The sequence below is a fragment of the Triticum dicoccoides genome, chromosome 3A (genome assembly GCF_002162155.2).
Source record: "Triticum dicoccoides isolate Atlit2015 ecotype Zavitan chromosome 3A, WEW_v2.0, whole genome shotgun sequence".
Lineage (NCBI taxonomy): Eukaryota > Viridiplantae > Streptophyta > Magnoliopsida > Poales > Poaceae > Triticum > Triticum dicoccoides.
Genome location: NC_041384.1, coordinates 644,694,972 through 644,711,966, shown reverse-complemented (window position 1 = coordinate 644,711,966; position 16,995 = coordinate 644,694,972). Strand labels below are relative to the sequence as shown.

At 48.0% G+C, this 16,995-nt stretch overlaps 1 protein-coding gene, 1 non-coding gene and 2 pseudogenes across 2 annotated transcripts; 3 read left to right on the top strand and 1 right to left on the bottom strand.

Moving 5' to 3' along the window:
* Positions 1-650: 650 nt before the first annotated feature.
* On the bottom strand, positions 651-3,423 carry LOC119269868 (ribonuclease 2-like). The gene is made up of 9 exons (XM_037551792.1): positions 3,115-3,423; positions 2,979-3,007; positions 2,649-2,725; positions 2,428-2,529; positions 2,279-2,282; positions 2,064-2,155; positions 1,810-1,971; positions 1,638-1,734; positions 651-1,015 (listed from the first exon to the last, which is right to left on the bottom strand). Exons 1-9 carry the CDS (start codon positions 3,321-3,323, stop codon positions 936-938), a joined length of 852 nt encoding a protein of 283 aa, XP_037407689.1. The 5' UTR covers positions 3,324-3,423; the 3' UTR covers positions 651-935.
* On the top strand, positions 1,388-1,584 carry LOC119273927. Its single transcript, XR_005135055.1, has one exon. It is a non-coding gene; the product is annotated as a U2 spliceosomal RNA (small nuclear RNA).
* A 52-nt stretch (positions 3,424-3,475) lies between the features above and the next one.
* On the top strand, positions 3,476-13,982 carry LOC119272731 (annotated as a pseudogene).
* Positions 13,983-14,637: 655 nt separating this feature from the next.
* LOC119269867 lies at positions 14,638-16,598 on the top strand (annotated as a pseudogene).
* Positions 16,599-16,995: the final 397 nt, after the last annotated feature.

The window sequence follows — 16,995 nt, the reverse complement described above, 5'->3', positions numbered from 1 at the left end:
GGGGAGTGGAGGGAGGAGGACCTGAGGTGTGAGGAGGGGGAGGGGAACACGGGCTCGTTTGGAAGGAGGGGGACGCTCGCTCGCGCACGTGGATTCCCTTCGCTCGCTCCCTTCTCTCGCTCGCGTTTCCGTTCTCGCGAATACGGCCAACTCCATCGCGTGACCCATTTCTACTCCAAATGATTCGTTTGTGTCCGTTTGAGGTAAAATGAACAAATCAAACGATCTAATACATGAGAGCATATGGACGTTTTGTCCGGCCCGTGTCCGCTTTTGCCCCATTTCTAAACCAAAGTTGCTCTCGGTTTGGGGCCAAAGCGGACAGAAAGCGGACGCCTTTGCGTCCTCGTTGTTCGCCTGTGTCCGCCTCGACCCCACATGTCACTCTCTCCTTTTCTGTACCCGGCCCACCATGTGCATCCACGACCACGACGTATGAGGTGAAAATGGGGTAGTAGCACTGCGTGCAGCGAGTTTGTGCGGCCTCTGTCCGCCGTTTGTTCTCTCTATTTCTACCCTATATGGACAAAATCCGGACAAAATGGGTATAGATTTAGGATCGTGCGGTGGAGTTGGCCTAAAAGGAGACGTGGCTGGTGCCGCTAGTTGGGCGCACTAGCTTATCCTTTATATGTTCAATACCTTGATCCTAACCCACAATATTCCTTGATGCCCAATATCATGTACATACACGGTTGCAACGTCAATTCTTTGTGCAGAACAGAGCCTACACACACCCTGCAAGCGAACGCGCAGAAGAATTAATCAATCGCAGCGGCATGAACCGACGACTGCCCTGCCTCTGGCCGGGAGTTTCCCGGCCGATCGACGGCGGCGTCCGTCGCACCGTGCATCGCCTCGGCCTTGCGTGCATCCTCAGGCTTCAGGACACACTTCGATGGAGCAGTCCGACAGCGCCCGGCCGTGACGGTCAGTTATAGGTAGCTCTGCCCGTGTACGCGCGGCTGATTCTCCGCTGGGTTCCGCAGGCGGCCCTCCGTGGCGTTCCCCGACGCTGCGATCGCAAAACGGCAAACCATTTTTGAGAACAGTAGAATTCATACCTGCAGCAATAAATTTGTACAGCACAAAAGGGCAAAATAACTTTTTTTAAAAGAAAAGGGCAAAATAAATTATTTTTAGGACACAATAACTGGGCCTCGTATATGAGAACTGCTTGGATGATGATGGGCCAGGAGGAGTAACTCAGGTCCATTACACTCCGGACAAGGCCCTCCTGTACGAGGCCCATACAAGAGGCTGGTTCGGGAGTACGCAGCCATGAGGAGGTAGCAACTCGTTTCGTTTAGTCCCACCTCGCCCAGCGAGGAGCGCACGGGAGGGCGAGGAGGCATCAAATAGAGGGGCAGGGCAGCTGCTACAACTCATACCTTTCTCGGCCTTTTGGCTAAGATCAAGTGTAGTATCTGTTCTTATCAGTTTAATATCTGATATGTGGGCCATGTGCCCACAACGATATTAAATTTATTTTTTATGGGGGAGGGTCCATCACAGTGGCTTGCCACTGGGGCCCTCATGTGTTTCCTGGACGTTGCACTACTGTCCAGGCGTGGCGCACCCCAACCAAATCAGTTTGAAAATTTTGAAGCAGCTAATCTTGGGGCAGTAATTCGTACCAGACTGTTTGTAGGATGGGAGGGTGACGTAGCGAGGGCAATGGCTTCTCCTGCTGTAGGACGACGCCTCGTCGTCCTCCGACCCGCAATCCCGGGGCTGCGACAGATAAATATTGGCTGAGTTGCGTTTTCTTCTTTGCCGAGAAGGGATCCCATGTGTGTGTTATCGTACCTGGTAGTCCTTGTGGAAGCAGAGCCTGAGCTCCTGCACGGAGCCGTTCTTGCAGACGAGGTGCGGCAGCCGGCCGAAGGCGTGGTCAATGGCGTCCACGATGTGCGCCACCGCGTACTTGCGGCCGTTCCGCGGGTAGATCTGCGCTTTCCGCAGAGCTTTCTGCGCGCAGATTGAGAAGCGTGCGCGTTAACGCCGTGCAGAACCATTCACAGCCACGGCGACCTGTGCTGCTACGAACGTGGGGTCATTACCGTGACGTTGTACTTGCTGTAGAGGTAGAGCGCCGTGGAGAAGTAGTCGTACTCGTCCTGTATCTCCGGGTAGCCACACGTTCCATGAGTCGCTGCAACACGCACCAACAGAACAGAGGGTGAGTCCCTCGAGTGTCAGATACCACGGGTCAAGAAGAGCACAAAGCGTATTCATCTCTTCTGCTGGTAAGTAGATTCAGAGAGCGCATGCATACCCCACTGATGAAGAAGACGGTCCAGCCAAAGAAACATCAGCACATGCACGACAGAAACAAAATGAGCCCGTGAGTGAGTGAGCCACAGTGCTGTCTGTTTCTCCTCAATAATATGCTAAGTCGCCGGTGAACTGAACTGCTAGCAGTACCTCGTGGGCCCAGAAGGGGCCTCTCCCGCCGAAGCAGGTGGAGGTGTCGCCGCAGTAGAGCGACGGCCAGTACTTCTCCAGGATCGGCCTCAGCATCGCGATCTGCACGCGCCGGCCAAGCACATTGACTTAATTTAGTTGCATCTCTGGAGAAATGAGCCCGGCATGTGCCGTTCTCACGAGACTCTGACTGAATCGAGGGCTCCTCACGCGTACTGTACCTTGTTCATGTTGAACGTGGTGGTTGGCCTGCAGCACGACGGCCACCCACCGTAGCTGTACTGCGGCCACAGCCCATCTGTTATGTCCGCAACAAAGAAAGATGAAATCGGTATTGTCTATGATCTTGTGACTGATTCTGAATTTTGTGAAATTCTGTTATGTCCGCAACAAAGAAAGATGAAACTGGATATTGTCTATGATCTTGTGACCGATTCTGAATTTTGTTTCTGAACAGCAAACAAAATTCACTAGCATCTGAATACGGAGACAGATTGATGGCTGCATTTTCACTAGCATCTGAAAATTAAACGAAGGGTTGGTGTACTTACGGATCGTGAACCAGTTGAGAGGGTTTGATCTGCAGAGCGCACGCAAAGGGAGAAAGCCGGATGAGAGGAAATTCTCAGGGAGGGGACAACAATGCGTGAGCAAGGGAGGAAGGGAAGCGAGTTGGGGGCACCGTACCGGCAGCAGCCGTTGGAGCTGCAGCAGTGGTTGGTCTGGCGGCAGACGGTGCCGGGCCACTGCAGGGCCAGCACGTAGTGGTCGAACCCGGCCTGCCGCCGCTTCCTCCCGGCCGCCGGCGACGCCAGCAGCGCGCCGGGGAGCAGCACGGCCAGGCAGAGGAAGCAGAGCGACACGAGGAGCCGCCTCCCGCGCCTCGTCCCGTCCATTGCTATCCGCAGCACAAGAGTCTTCTTGGCTCGATGACTCGATCGACCGTGTCTAATAATAATCTACGTGCTACCCACCACCATTAGCTGCCTGGTCTCCCCATGTGATCCGCTGCAATTTATGGCGCCTTCTTTGGAGTGGCTTGGGGGACATGACAGGCATGTATGATTGGTCGACTTTGCTTATTTAGCTTGACGTCGTTGGGAGTAACACTCTCCCCTCGTCTTTGGGTTTTCTTCTCTCTGCAGCGTACGCTTTGCTTCCATGGAGATGGAGGGTGCAAAGTTTCTACGACGGCCAGAAACTTACGTGCATTCTGTTGACAAAGGTATACCAATGGAGCAGCCGGAACCGGAAGTCACACGGCTTGATCTCCTTTCCCCTCTTTCAGTTCGAGGGTACTCTAGAGCATCTCTAACCGACGCATAAAAGCCTTTAGAGGAGGAAACTAAGCAGCTAACCGCACCTAATCGATCCCTCAAACGGTTAGAGGAGGATAACTTTTATTCCTCGACCGTAAAAGTGAGCCCAACTCTCCAAAATATACTCACACCGTGCCTCCCAGAGCAAAAGTTTTGTCCTCCTCTATTCCCGTCTCCGTGGCAACCACTTCCCGGTGTTGCCGCCCATTCTCGCCACAGCCACCACCGATGCCCTCGATTTCGGACGGGATGAAGAGCCAAGACCCTTAACATGACACTGTCGGAAACGACCCCTGCACCGCCGCCCGCACCAAGGAAGAAGTTGGGCACCAAAAACCTCCTCCGGGCAACCACACCGGCAACCACCGCCGGTAGCATGCCGCTGGCAAGGTCGCAAGACCAGTCCTGAGATTTCGGGGGGCCTGAGCGAAGTTAAGACTCAGGGCCCTCTTAATATTGGCCACCATGTATAATTTGTTTATCAGTTGCCATGGCAAAATCGCATAGAGGATATGACATCGTTTTTTTCACGAATACACAAAGGTTGCGTATTTTTTCATTGATAGACAGAAGAGTTATACATCACGAGATTACATACACTCAATTAAGCCATGTAGACATGAAGGCATGGTAAAGAGTGTAGAGCAAACGGATGGGGTTGCTCATCCCTGAGACCAATGGAGCTAACTCTTCGGGATGATGTTTTGTGTTCCGGTGACGCCAGCTTTCGCCCAAAGGCGCGCCTCGTCTTTGATGATGGGGGAGAGCCGAGTGACCGAAAGTTGATCACCGTCGAAGATGCAGCCGTTCTGATGCTTCCAGAGCCATCAAGCGGTGAGGGTGATGAGTGTTGGGGATCGTAGCAGAAATTTAAAATTTTCTACGCATCACCAAGATCAATCTATGGAGTAATCTAGCAACGAGGGGAAGGGGAGTGCATCTACATACCCTTGTAGATCGCTAAGCGGAAGCGTTGCAAGAACGCGGATGAAGGAGTCGTACTCGCAGCGATTCAGATCGCGGTTGATTCCGATCTAAGCGCCGAACAACGGCGCCTCCGCGTTCAACACACGTGTAGCCCGGTGACGTCTCCCACGCCTTGATCCAGCAAGGGGAGAAGGAGAGGTTGGGGTAAACTCCATCCACCAGTAGCACGACGGCGTGGTGGTGGTGGAGGAGCGCGGAACTCCAACAGGGCTTCGCCAAGCACTACGAGAGACGAGGAGGGAGAGAGGTAGGGCTGCGCCAAGAGGGGGATGATCTCCTGTGTATTGCAACCCCAATACCTCAAGTATACATAGGGGAAGGGGAGGGGTTGCGCCCCCATCTAGGGTTCCCTCCCTAGGGGTGGCGGCAGCCCCAAAACCCATCTAGGGTGGCGGCCAAGAGGGGAGAGAGGGGGGCGCACCTAGGGTGGGCCTTAAGGCCCATCTGGACCTAGGGTTTGCCCCCTCCCACTCCCCCTTGCGCCTTGGGCCTTGGTGGGGGGCGCACCAGCCCACCTGGGGCTGGTCCCCTCCCACACTTGGCCCACGCAGCCTTCTAGGGCTGGTGGCCCCACCTGGTGGACCCCCGGGACCTTCTCGGTGGTCCCGGTACGTTACCGATAGCACCCGAAACTTTTCCAGTGACCAAAACGGGACTTTTCATATATAAATCTTTACCTCCTGACCATTCCGGAACTCCTCGTGACGTCCAGGATCTCATCCGGGACTCCGAACAACATTCGGTAACCGCATACATACTTTCCTTATAACCCTAGCGTCATCGAACCTTAAGTGTGTAGACCCTATGGGCTCGGGAGTCATGCAGACATGGCCGAGACAACTCTCCGGTCAATAACCAACAGCGGGATCTGGATACCCATGTTGGTTCCCACATGCTCCATGATGATCTCATCGGATGAACCACGATGTCAAGGATTCAATCAATCCCATATACAATTCCCTTTGTCTAGCGGTATAGTACTTGCCTGAGATTCGATCGTCGGTACCCCGATACCTTGTTCAATCTCGTTACCGGCAAGTCTCTTTACTCGTTCCGTAACACATCATCCCGTGATCAACTCCTTGGTCACATTATGCACATTATGATGATGTCCTACCGAGTGGGCCCAGGGATACCTCTTCGTTTACATGGAGTGACAAATCCCAGTCTCGATTCGTGCCAACCCAACAAACACTTTCGGAGACACCCTTAGTGCACCTTTATAGCCACCCAGTTACGTTGTGACGTTTGGTACACCCAAAGCACTCCTACGGTATCCGGGAGTTGCACAATCTCATGGTCTAAGGAAATGATACTTGACATTAGAAAAGCTTTAGCATACGAACTACACGATCTTGTGCTAGGCTTAGGATTGGGTCTTGTCCATCACATCATTCTCCTAATGATGTGATCCCGTTATCAACGACATCCAATGTCCATGGTCAGGAAACCGTAACCATCTATTGATCAACGAGCTAGTCAACTAGAGGCTTACTAGGGACATGGTGTTGTCTATGTATCCACACATGTATCTGAGTTTCCTATCAATACAATTCTAGCATGGATAATAAACGATTATCATGAACAATGAAATATAATAATAACTAATTTATTATTGCCTCTAGGGCATATTTCCAACAGTCTCCCACTTGCACTAGAGTCAATAATCTAGTTCACATCGCCATGTGATTAACACTCACAGGTCACATCGCCATGTGACCAACATCCAAAGAGTTTACTAGACTCAATAATCTAGTTCACATCACTATGTGATTAACACTCAATGAGTTCTGGGTTTGATCATGTTATGCTTGTGAGAGAGGTTGTAGTCAACGGGTCTGCAATATTCAGATCCCTATGTATTTCGCAAAACTTTATGTCATATCGTAGATGCTGCTACCACGTTCCACTTGGAGCTATTCCAAATTGTTGCTCCATTATACGTATCTGGTATCTCTACTCAGAGCTATCCGGATAGGTGTTAAGCTTGCATCGACGTAACTCTTTACGTCGAAATCTTTATCACCTCCATAACCGAGAAACATTTCCTTATTCCTCTAAGGATAATTTTGACCGCTATCTGGTGATCCACTCCTAGATCACCTTTGTACCCTCTTGCCAGACATGTGTCAAGGCACACATCAGGTGCGGTACTCAGCATGGCATACCGTATAGAGCCTATGACAAAAGCATAGGGGACGACCTTCATCCTTCCTCTTTCTTCTGTCATGGTTAAGCTTTGAGTCTTACTCAACTTCACACCTTACAACTCAGGTAAGAACTCCTTCTTTGACTGATCTATTTTGAACTCCTTCAAAAACATGTCAAGGTGTGTGTTCTTTGAAAGTATCATCATGCATCTTGATCTATCTCTATAGATCTTGATGCCCAATATGTACGCAGTTTTATCCAGGTCTTCCTTTGAAAATCACTCTTCAAACAACCATTTATGCTTTCCAGAAATTCTACATTATTTCGAATCAACAATATGTCATCCACATATACTTATCAGAAATGTTGTAGCGCTCCCACTCACTTTCTTGTAAATACGAGTTTCTAGCAAACATTGTATAAACCTAAAAGCTTTGATCACTCCATCAAAGCATATATTCCGACTCCGAGATGCTTGCTCTAGTCCATAGAAGGATTGATGGAGCCAGCATACCTTTTAGCATCCTTAGGATCGACAAAACCTTTTATTGTATCACATACAACTTTTTCTTACGAAAACTGGTAAGAAAACTTGTTTTGACATCCATCTGTCAGATTTCATAATCGAAAAATACAGATGATGCTAACATAATTCCGACGGACTTAAACATCGCTACGGGTGAGAAAATCTCATCGTAGTCAACTCCTTGAACTTGTGAAAAGACTCTTTGCCACAAGTCGAGCTTCATAGATGGTAACATTACCGTCCACATCCGTCTTCTTCTTAAAGATCCATTTATCTTAATGGCTTGCCAATCATCGGGCAAGTCCACCAAAGTCCATACTTTATTCTGATACATGGATCCTATCTCGGATTTCGTGGCTTCTAACCATTTGTCGGAATACGGGCCCACCATCGCTTCTCCGTAGCTCGTAGGTTCATTATTGTCCAACAATATGATATCTAAGACAAGATTACCGTACCACTCAGGAGTAGTACATATCCTTGTCGACCTACGAGGTTCGATAGCAACTTGATCCGAAGCTTCATGATCACTATCATTAACTTCCTCTTCAACAAACGTAGGCGCCACAGAAAACATCTTTCTGTGTTGCATCACTCTCTGGTTGAAATAAAGGTTCGACAACCTCATCAAATTCTATCTTCCTCCCACTCAATTCTTTCGAGAGAAACTCCTTCTCGAGAAAGGACCCGTTCTTAGCGACAAACAATTTGCCCTCGGATCTGAGATAGAAGGTATACCCAACTGTCACCTTTGGGTATCCTATGAAAATGTGTTTGTCCGCTTTGGGTTCGAGCTTCTCCGGCTGAAGCCTTGAGCATCGCAACCCCAAACATTAAGAAACGACAACTTTGGTTTCTTGCCAAACCAATGTTCATACGGCGTCGTCTCAACGGACTTATATGGTGTCCTATCTAAAGTGAATGCAGCTGTCTCTAATGCATAACCTCAAAATAATAGCGGTAGATCGGTAAGAGACATCATAGATCGCACCATATCTCATAAGGTTCGATTATGACGTCCGGACACACCATTACCCTGTGGTGTTCCAGGTGGCTTCAGCTGTGAAACAATTCCACAATGTCTTAAGTGATTGCCAAACTCATAACTCAGAAATTCTCATCGATCAGATCGTAGGAATTTGATCTTCTTGTTATGATGGTTCTTAACTTCACTCTGAAATCGCTTGAACTTTTCAAACGTTTCAGACTTGTGCTTCATTAAGTAAATATACCTATATCTACTCAAATCGTCAGTGAAGATGAGAAAATAGCGATATCCACCGCACGCTTCAATTCTCATTGGATCACACGCATCAGCATGTATGATTTCCAACAAGTCACTTGCCCGTTTCATTGTACCTGAAAACGGGGTCTTAGTCATCCTGCCCATGAGGCATGGCTCACATATGTCAAGTGATTCAAAATCAAGTGACTCCAAACATCCATCGACATGGAGTTTCTTCATGCATCTTACGCCAATATGACCTAAGCGGCAGTGCCACAAGAAAGTGGTACTATCATTATTAACTCTACATCTTTTGGCGTGAACATGTGTATTACCACGACCGAGATTCAATAAACCATTCACATAGGGTGCATGACCATGAAAGGTATCATTCATGTAAACAGAATAGCCATTATTCTCTAACTTAAATGAATGACCGTATTGCAATGAACATGATCTAATCATATTCATGCTCAACGTAGACACCTGATAACATTTATCTAGGTTCAATACTAACCCCGAAGGAAGATGGAGCGTGCGATGGTGATCTCTTCCATCACACATCGTCACCTCGCCCTTAGCCAGTCTCCGTTTAGTCCGTAGCTTTTGTTTCAAGTCACCAATAATAGCAACTGAACCGGTATCCAATACCCAGGTGCTACCAGGAGTACTAGTGAGGTACACATTAATAACACGTATATACTTCATTGAAGTTGCCAGCCTCCTTATCTACCATGCATTTGGGGTAATTCTGCTACCAGTGACCGTTCCCCTTACAATAGAAGCACTTAGTCTTGGGTTTGGGTTCAACCTTGGGTTCTTTCACTAGAGCGGCAACTGGTTTGCCATCCATGAAGTTTCCCTTCTAGCCCTTGCCCTTCTTGAAACCAGTGGTCTTGTTAAACCATCAACACTTGATGCTCCTTCTTGATTTCTACCTTTTGCGGTCTTAAGCACCGCGAACAGCTCCGGGATCAACTCCATCCCTTGCATGTCATAGTTCATCACGAAGATCTAGTAGCTTAGTGATAGTGGCTAGAGAACTCTACCAATCACTATCTTATCTGGAAGTTTAACTCCCACTTGATTTAAGTGATTGTAGCACCCAGACATTCTGAGCACATGCTCACTAGCTGAGCTATTCTCCTCCATCTTGTAGGCAAAGAACTTGTCAGAGGTCTCATACCTCTCAATACGGGCATGAGCCTTAAATCCCAATTTCAGCTCTTGGAACATCTCATATGTTCTATGGCGTTCAAAACGTCATTGGAATCCCGATTCTAAGCCGTAAATTATGGTGCACTTAACTATCAAGTAGTCATCAGGACGTATCTGTCAGATGTTCATAACATCCACAGACGATGCTGGAGGGGTTGGCACACCGAGCGGTGCATCAAAGACATAAGCCTTATGTGTAGTAGTGAGGACACTCCTCAGGCAACGGACCTAGTCCGCGTCAATGCTTACAATATCTTTCAACTTAGTCTTTTCTCTAGGAACGTGTTAAAACAGGGAGCTAAAGCGTGAGCTATTTATCCACAACATATTTGCAAAGACAATTTATACTATGTTCATGATAATTAAGTTCGTCTAATCAAATTATTTAATGAACTCCCACTCAAATAGACATCCCTCTAGTCATCTAAGTGAAACATGATCCGAGTCAACTAGGCCGTGTCCGATCATCACGTGAGACGGACTAGTCAACATCGGTGAACATCTCCATGTTGATCGTATCTTCTATACGACTCATGTTTGACCTTTCGGTCTTCCGTGTTCCGAGGCCATGTCTGTACATGCTAGGCTCGTCAAGTCAACCTAAGTGTATTGCGTGTGTAAATCTGGCTTACACCCGTTGTATTCGAATGTTAGAATCTATCACACCCGATCATCACGTGGTGCTTCGAAACAACGAACCTTCGCAACGGTGCACAGTTAGGGGGAACACAATTCTTGAAATTATTGCGAGGGATCATCTTATTTAAGCTACCATCGTTCTTAAGCAAATAAGATGTAAAACATGATAAACATCACATGCAATCAAATAGTGACATGATATGGCCAATATCATTTTGCTCCTTATGATCTCCATCTTTGGGGCTCCATGATCATCGTTGTCACCGGCATGACACCATGATCTCCATCATCGTGTCTTCTTGAAGTTGTCTCATCATCTATTACTTCTACTACTATGGCTAACGCTTTAGCAATAAAGTAAAGTAATTACATGACATTTATGTTGACACACGGGTCATAAATAAATTAAGACAACTCCTATGGCTCCTGCCGGTTGTCATACTCATCAACATGCAAGTCGTGATTCCTATTACAAGAACATGATCAATCTCATACATCACATATATCATTCATCACATCCTTTTGGCCATATTACATCACATGGCACATGCTGCAAAAACAAGTTAGACGTCCTCTAATTGTTGTTGCAAGTTTTTATGTGGGTGCTATAGGTTTCTAGCAAGAACGTTTCTTACCTACGCCAAAACCACAACGTGATATGCCAATTTATATTTACCCTTCATAAGGACCCTTTTCATCGAATCCGATCCGACTAAAGTGGGAGAGACAGACACCCGCTAGCTACCTTATGCAACTAGTGCATGTCAATCGGTGGAACCAGTCTCACGTAGGAGTACGTGTAAGGTCGGTCCGGGCCGCTTCATCCCACGATGCCGCCGAATCAAGATAAGACTAGTAACGACAAGTAAATTGATAAAATCGATGCCCACAACAACTTGTGTTCTACTCGTGCATAGAAACTACGCATAGACCTAGCTCATGATGCCACTGTTGGGGATCGTAGCAGAAATTTAAAATTTTCTATGCATCACCAAGATCAAACTATGGAGTAATCTAGCAATGAGGGGAAGGGGAGTGCATCTACATACCCTTGTAGATCGCTAAGCGGAAGCGTTGCAAGAACGCGGATGAAGGAGTCATACTCGTAGCGATTCAGACCGCGGTTGATTCCGATCTAAGCGCCGAACAACGGCGCCTCCGCGTTCAACACACGTGCAGCCCGGTGACATCTCCCACGCCTTGATCCAGCAAGGGGAGAAGGAGAGGTTGGGGAAGACTCCATCCAGCAGCAGCACGGCGGCGTGGTGGTGGTGGAGGAGCGCGGAGGGAGAGAGGTAGGGCTGCGCCAAGAGGGGGATGATCTCGTGTGTATTGCAACCCCAATACCTCAAGTATACATAGGGGAAGGGGAGGGGCTGCGCCCCCATCTAGGGTTCCCTCCTAGGGGTGGCGGCAGCCCCAAAACCCATCTAGGGTGGCGGCCAAGAGGGGAGAGAGGGGGCGCACCTAGTGTGGGCCTTAAGGCCCATCTGGACCTAGGGTTTGCCCCCTCCCACTCCCCCTTGCACCTTGGGCCTTGGTGGGGGAGCGCACCAGCCCACCTGGGGCTGGTCCCCTCCCACACTTGGCCCATGCAGCCTTCTAGGGCTGGTGGCCCCACCTGGTGGACCCCCGGGACCCTCCCGGTGGTCCCGGTACGTTATTAATAGCACCCGAAACTTTTCCGGTGACCAAAACGGGACTTCCCATATATAAATCTTTACCTCCTGACCATTTCGGAACTCCTCGTGACGTCCGGGATCTCATCCGGGACTCCGAACAACATTCGGTAACCGCATACATACTTTCCTTATAACCCTAGCGTCATCGAACCTTAAGTGTGTAGACCCTACGGGCTCGGGAGTCATGCAGACATGGCCGAGACAACTCTCCGGTCAATAACCAACAGCGAGATCTGGATACCCATGTTGGTTCCCACATGCTCCACGATGATCTCATTGGATGAACCACGATGCCAAGGATTCAATCAATCCCGTATACAATTCCCTTTGTCTAGCGGTATAGTACTTGCCCGAGATTCGATCGTCGGTATCCCGATACCTTGTTCAATCTCGTTACCGGCAAGTCTCTTCACTCGTTCGGTAACACATCATCCCGTGATCAACTCCTTGGTCACATTGTGCATATTATGATGATGTCCTATCGAGTGGGCCCAAGGATACCTCTCCGTTTATACGGAGTGACAAATCCCAGTCTCGATTCGTGCCAACCCAATAGACACTTTAGGAGACACCTGTAGTGAACCTTTATAGCCACCCAGTTACGTTGTGACGTTTGGTACACCCAAAGCACTCCTACGGTATCCGGGAGTTACACAATCTCATGGTCAAAGGAAATGATACTTGACATTAGAAAAGCTTTAGCATACGAACTACACGATCTTGTGCTAGGCTTAGGATTGGGTCTTGTCCATCACATCATTCTCCTAATGATGTGATCCCGTTATCAACGACATCCAATGTCCATGGTCAGTAATTTGCTTTGTCTATATGATAGGTACTTCGACGGTTGGCATCCCAAATGGCTGTTGTGCTTTAAGGCAAGGACAAGCCAACCTATGCGTCTCATGTGGAAGCTGGAGACACGTGTATCGTTCTTAATGCAAAAGATATTTGTGTTACAGGAAGAAAAATGACTGACAAAATTTACTACTGGCACGCGGATTAGTAATTCTAGGAAATACTTATGTATACCTTATTTGGTATTATTATTAATTTTCTTCTGTCACGTGCATTTTGCCATTTTTCCAATAGGTATATTGGCCACCTGAAGGAAAGAAAGCTCAAGGACCAGATGGCAAAAGACCCAACTGAAGTGATCCGTAAAGTTGTCATGTGCATGCTCCCCCACAACAAATTGTGTGATGCAAGTGAAATTTCATGGAAGAAAAGAACAAAATCCAATAACATACCATAAGATTCACATCCATCTTTTCTTCCCTGTAGCTGCAAGTGGCTGATATTCCATGTATACTGAATTACTGATGGGCCGTAGTCTATTCTGCCCCCTTCTCGAATTACCATTTAACATGTAGTACTAGTTTTATGATGGTATTCTCATTAAAATCCCCAGTTTTGCTCTTCCGGGATAGGGATCACAAGCTGAGGATATTTGCTGAAGGCGAGCATCCATTTCATGACCGGCCTCTCAAACCTTGTCATGCCGCCACGCAAAGTACGTGAGATGCACCCCCGGGCAAGACGTGCGATGATAAGGACACAAAAGAAAGATCAGGACAGGGAAGCTAAGAAAGCCGAGGGGGAAGCAACTAAAAATGGAAAAGCTGCGGTCGCTGCATATGTCACCTTCAGATGTGCGTGGACTATGGAGAGACCTATGATTTGCGCCAATGGATCTACCCGATGCATTTTTTGGATGATGATGTACCTCTTATCCCTTTGACATGTAGTCTTTCGTGTTGAATTTCATAGACATGATGCACTACAATCTTATCACGTTGTTAAGGTAGCCATATTGCTGAGAAGCCTGCTGAGTTGAGTTGAGGAGGCACTAGAACCTAGAAAAGCTCATACTCATTCTGAATTTTCTTTTCTTAAACCTGTAACTGGGATCTTGTATTGCAAATAAAATTCATCGCATTATGTAGAATATCCATCTTGAATGGAGCAGATAATTCATTAGGTCGAGCTATAACTCACCCTTTTTTGTCAAAAAGAAAGGTAATATTTTGTAGAATAAAAGGTCCCTCTGATTTTGAACTAAAACCATGACACTTATTATGGATTGGAGGGAGTGCTATTATGTGAACGAAAATGTTTTCTAAGAAAAAGAAAAATTAGCAGCATTTTCCAAGGTTAACCATTTTCTAAAAGAGAAATTTGAGATTCAACTTTTTTTGAGACTATCTTCAGAATCAACTTTTTTTTCAGAGCATCTTGAAATCCAACTTTTTTTTAGAAACGTCTTGAAATTCAACTACTTTTTTTTAGAATCTGAAATTCAACTACTTAGCACAAATAAGAGTACGAGTGGCCCAACAATAGCCCATTAAGGCCTTAAAGGCCATCAATTGTACGTGTGGCCCAACAATAGCCCATTAAGGCCTTAAACCCTAATGCGAAACCTTTCACCGCCTCTCTCCCTCAACTCCCGTACTCCGCGTCTCCACCACACAAGAGAACCACCACAGCACCTCGCCGCCGCCGCCGCCGACGCCGACGACTACGATGTTGCGTTCGCGAGCTCGCGCTCTCCTCCTGCTCCGCTCGTCCGTCCCCAGATCGCCACCGCCGCAGCCAAATCCACTTCGGAGCCTGGCCCGAGCCCCACCCCCGCCACCACGCCTTCTCTCCCGCTTCCTCTCCTCCTCCTCTCCGGAGGCCCTACCGGACGCCCCCTCCTCCGCTGCGGAGGCCCTCCCGGATGACCCCTTCGCCTTCCCGCCCGGCGCCATATCCGGATCGGCTGATTCCACCGAGGCCGACAAGGACAACCTGGCCGTACTCTGTGAGGAGGATGCGGGCGACGCCGACGACATCTTCGTCTCCACCGCCTCCTCCGACACCGCCGATCCCGAAGCCAGGGATGAGGAGGTCGCCCGCGTCCGCGCCGTCGTGGAGTCCACCCCGGAGGACCAGATCCCCACCGCCATCACTGACATGGTCGTTGACTTCACCGAGCCGCTCCTAGCCGCCATCCTCCTCTCCGCCGAGAACTGCTCTGGTAAAAAACTACTCCTCTTGTTCAAGTCTGCCGGGAAGAACAACCCTGATGTCAAGAGCCTTGCCAATTATCGTCTCGAGCAAGGTTGCTGATTCAGCTGAGATTGATGAGATGGACGCACACATGCTCTGGGATTTGGTGAAGGAAATGGGAAGTGTGCCAGGATCATTGAGCACCCCACTGCTGAACAAAGTGCTAGCAATATTCTGGAAGCTCGAGAAATCGAAGGCGGCGCTAGAGGTGCTTGACAAGTTCAGTGAGTTTGGCTGTACTCCGGACAGTGACAGCTATTATCTGGCGATTCAAGCGGTTGGAAAGAAGTCCATGGTTGGTTCTGCATGGGGATTTTGCGAGAAGATGATTAGCTCTGGGTGCTTCCCTGATGGGAAGAAGACTGGTGAGATTGTGACCTTCTTTTGCTAGGGGAAGAAGGTAACAGAGGCACATTCAGTATACCTAGCAGCGAAGGAGAAGAAGGTTCAGATTCCTACATCATCCTTGGATTTCCTTGTTGGTGCTTTGGCGAAGAATGATGAGACCATCAGTACCGCTCTGGAGCTGCTGGTTGAATACCAAGGAGAGTCTCTTAAGCATGCAGGCAAGTCCTTTGCTGTCGTTATACATAGTTTGTGCAGGATGAAGAATGTGAAGGATGCAAAGAAGCTGTTGATGAGGATGGTGAATCTTGGCCCAGCTCCTGGTAGTGCAGTGTTCAACTTTGTCATCACAGGATTGTCTAAAGAGGGAGAAATGGAGGATGCAAAGGGTTTGATAAGAGTGATGGAGAGCCGAGGGCTGCGCCCTGATGTTTATACATACAGTGTGATCATGAGTGGCTACACAAAGGGAGGCATGATTGATGAAGCTCATTCTCTACTTCGCGAAGCTAAGAAGATCCATCCAAAACCAAGCAGGGTTACTTATCACATGCTGATCCGTGGTTACTGCAAGATGGAGGAGTTTGAGAAGGCCCTGGAGTGCCTAAAGCAGATGAAGGAGGACGGGTTGCAGCCAAATATGGATGAGTATAACGAACTCATCTAGTCATTGTGTCTGAAGTCTATGGACTGGAGAACAGCTGAGAAGCTCCTGGAGGAAATGGAGGGCAGTGGATTATGCCTTAAGGGCATTATCCGCAGCCGCATAGCAGCAGTCAAGGAGTTGGAAACGGAAGAGGCGTCAAAAGACAGTCAAGAAGCATAGTTTCTCTAGGATATGCATGGAGTGGCACTGCCACTAATCAGTTTTGGGGAATCACCCTCCTTTTGGTCTCTGCATCTCTGGTGAGGTTATGAAAAACACCATCTTTTGTACTTGTTTGTTTGTTGCTAGATGCTAAAATAATTTTGCGTTTGTATTGTAAATGCCGGACCAGCAGGGATGCATAATTAATTTTTGTCTAGAGTTTATGCGTCTCTAGAAGTAGAACCAAGAGAATTTCGACGCAATTTTCGATCCAATGTTATGACTTGGAAAAAGGAGTATAGATGTTTGCCTATTCCCAAAGCAAGGGGCCTTGCGAAGTGAAAATGATTTATTCTTTTCGGAATGTGCTTAACAAATCAAAAGGTAAGTAGTAACAGTAAAATCATGTTGGTGCAGCAGCAGGTACCTGTCGGTGCTTTGGTGCGTGATGTACAACAGCATGCCTATATGTTGTTATCGTGTAAAACATCGGAATGATGATGCTATATATTTACTATGCAATTCATAGATTTGTTGGCACTGGTAACTGATTCCGCGAAGACACTTTCACTAATACGATTTTCAAGGACATGTATTGCCAATTAGTCTGCTGG

Excerpts from the sequence above, each read along its gene's own strand:
- LOC119269868 (XM_037551792.1), bottom strand. The coding sequence starts at position 3,323 with ATGGACGGGACGAGGCGCGGGAGGCGGCTCCTCGTGTCGCTCTGCTTC. Across the intron at positions 3,008-3,114 it reads AGCTCCAACGGCTGCTGCCG|ATCAAACCCTCTCAACTGGT; the intron begins GTACGGTGCCCC and ends TGCGCTCTGCAG. Across the intron at positions 2,530-2,648 it reads CCACGTTCAACATGAACAAG|ATCGCGATGCTGAGGCCGAT; the intron begins GTACAGTACGCG and ends CGGCGCGTGCAG.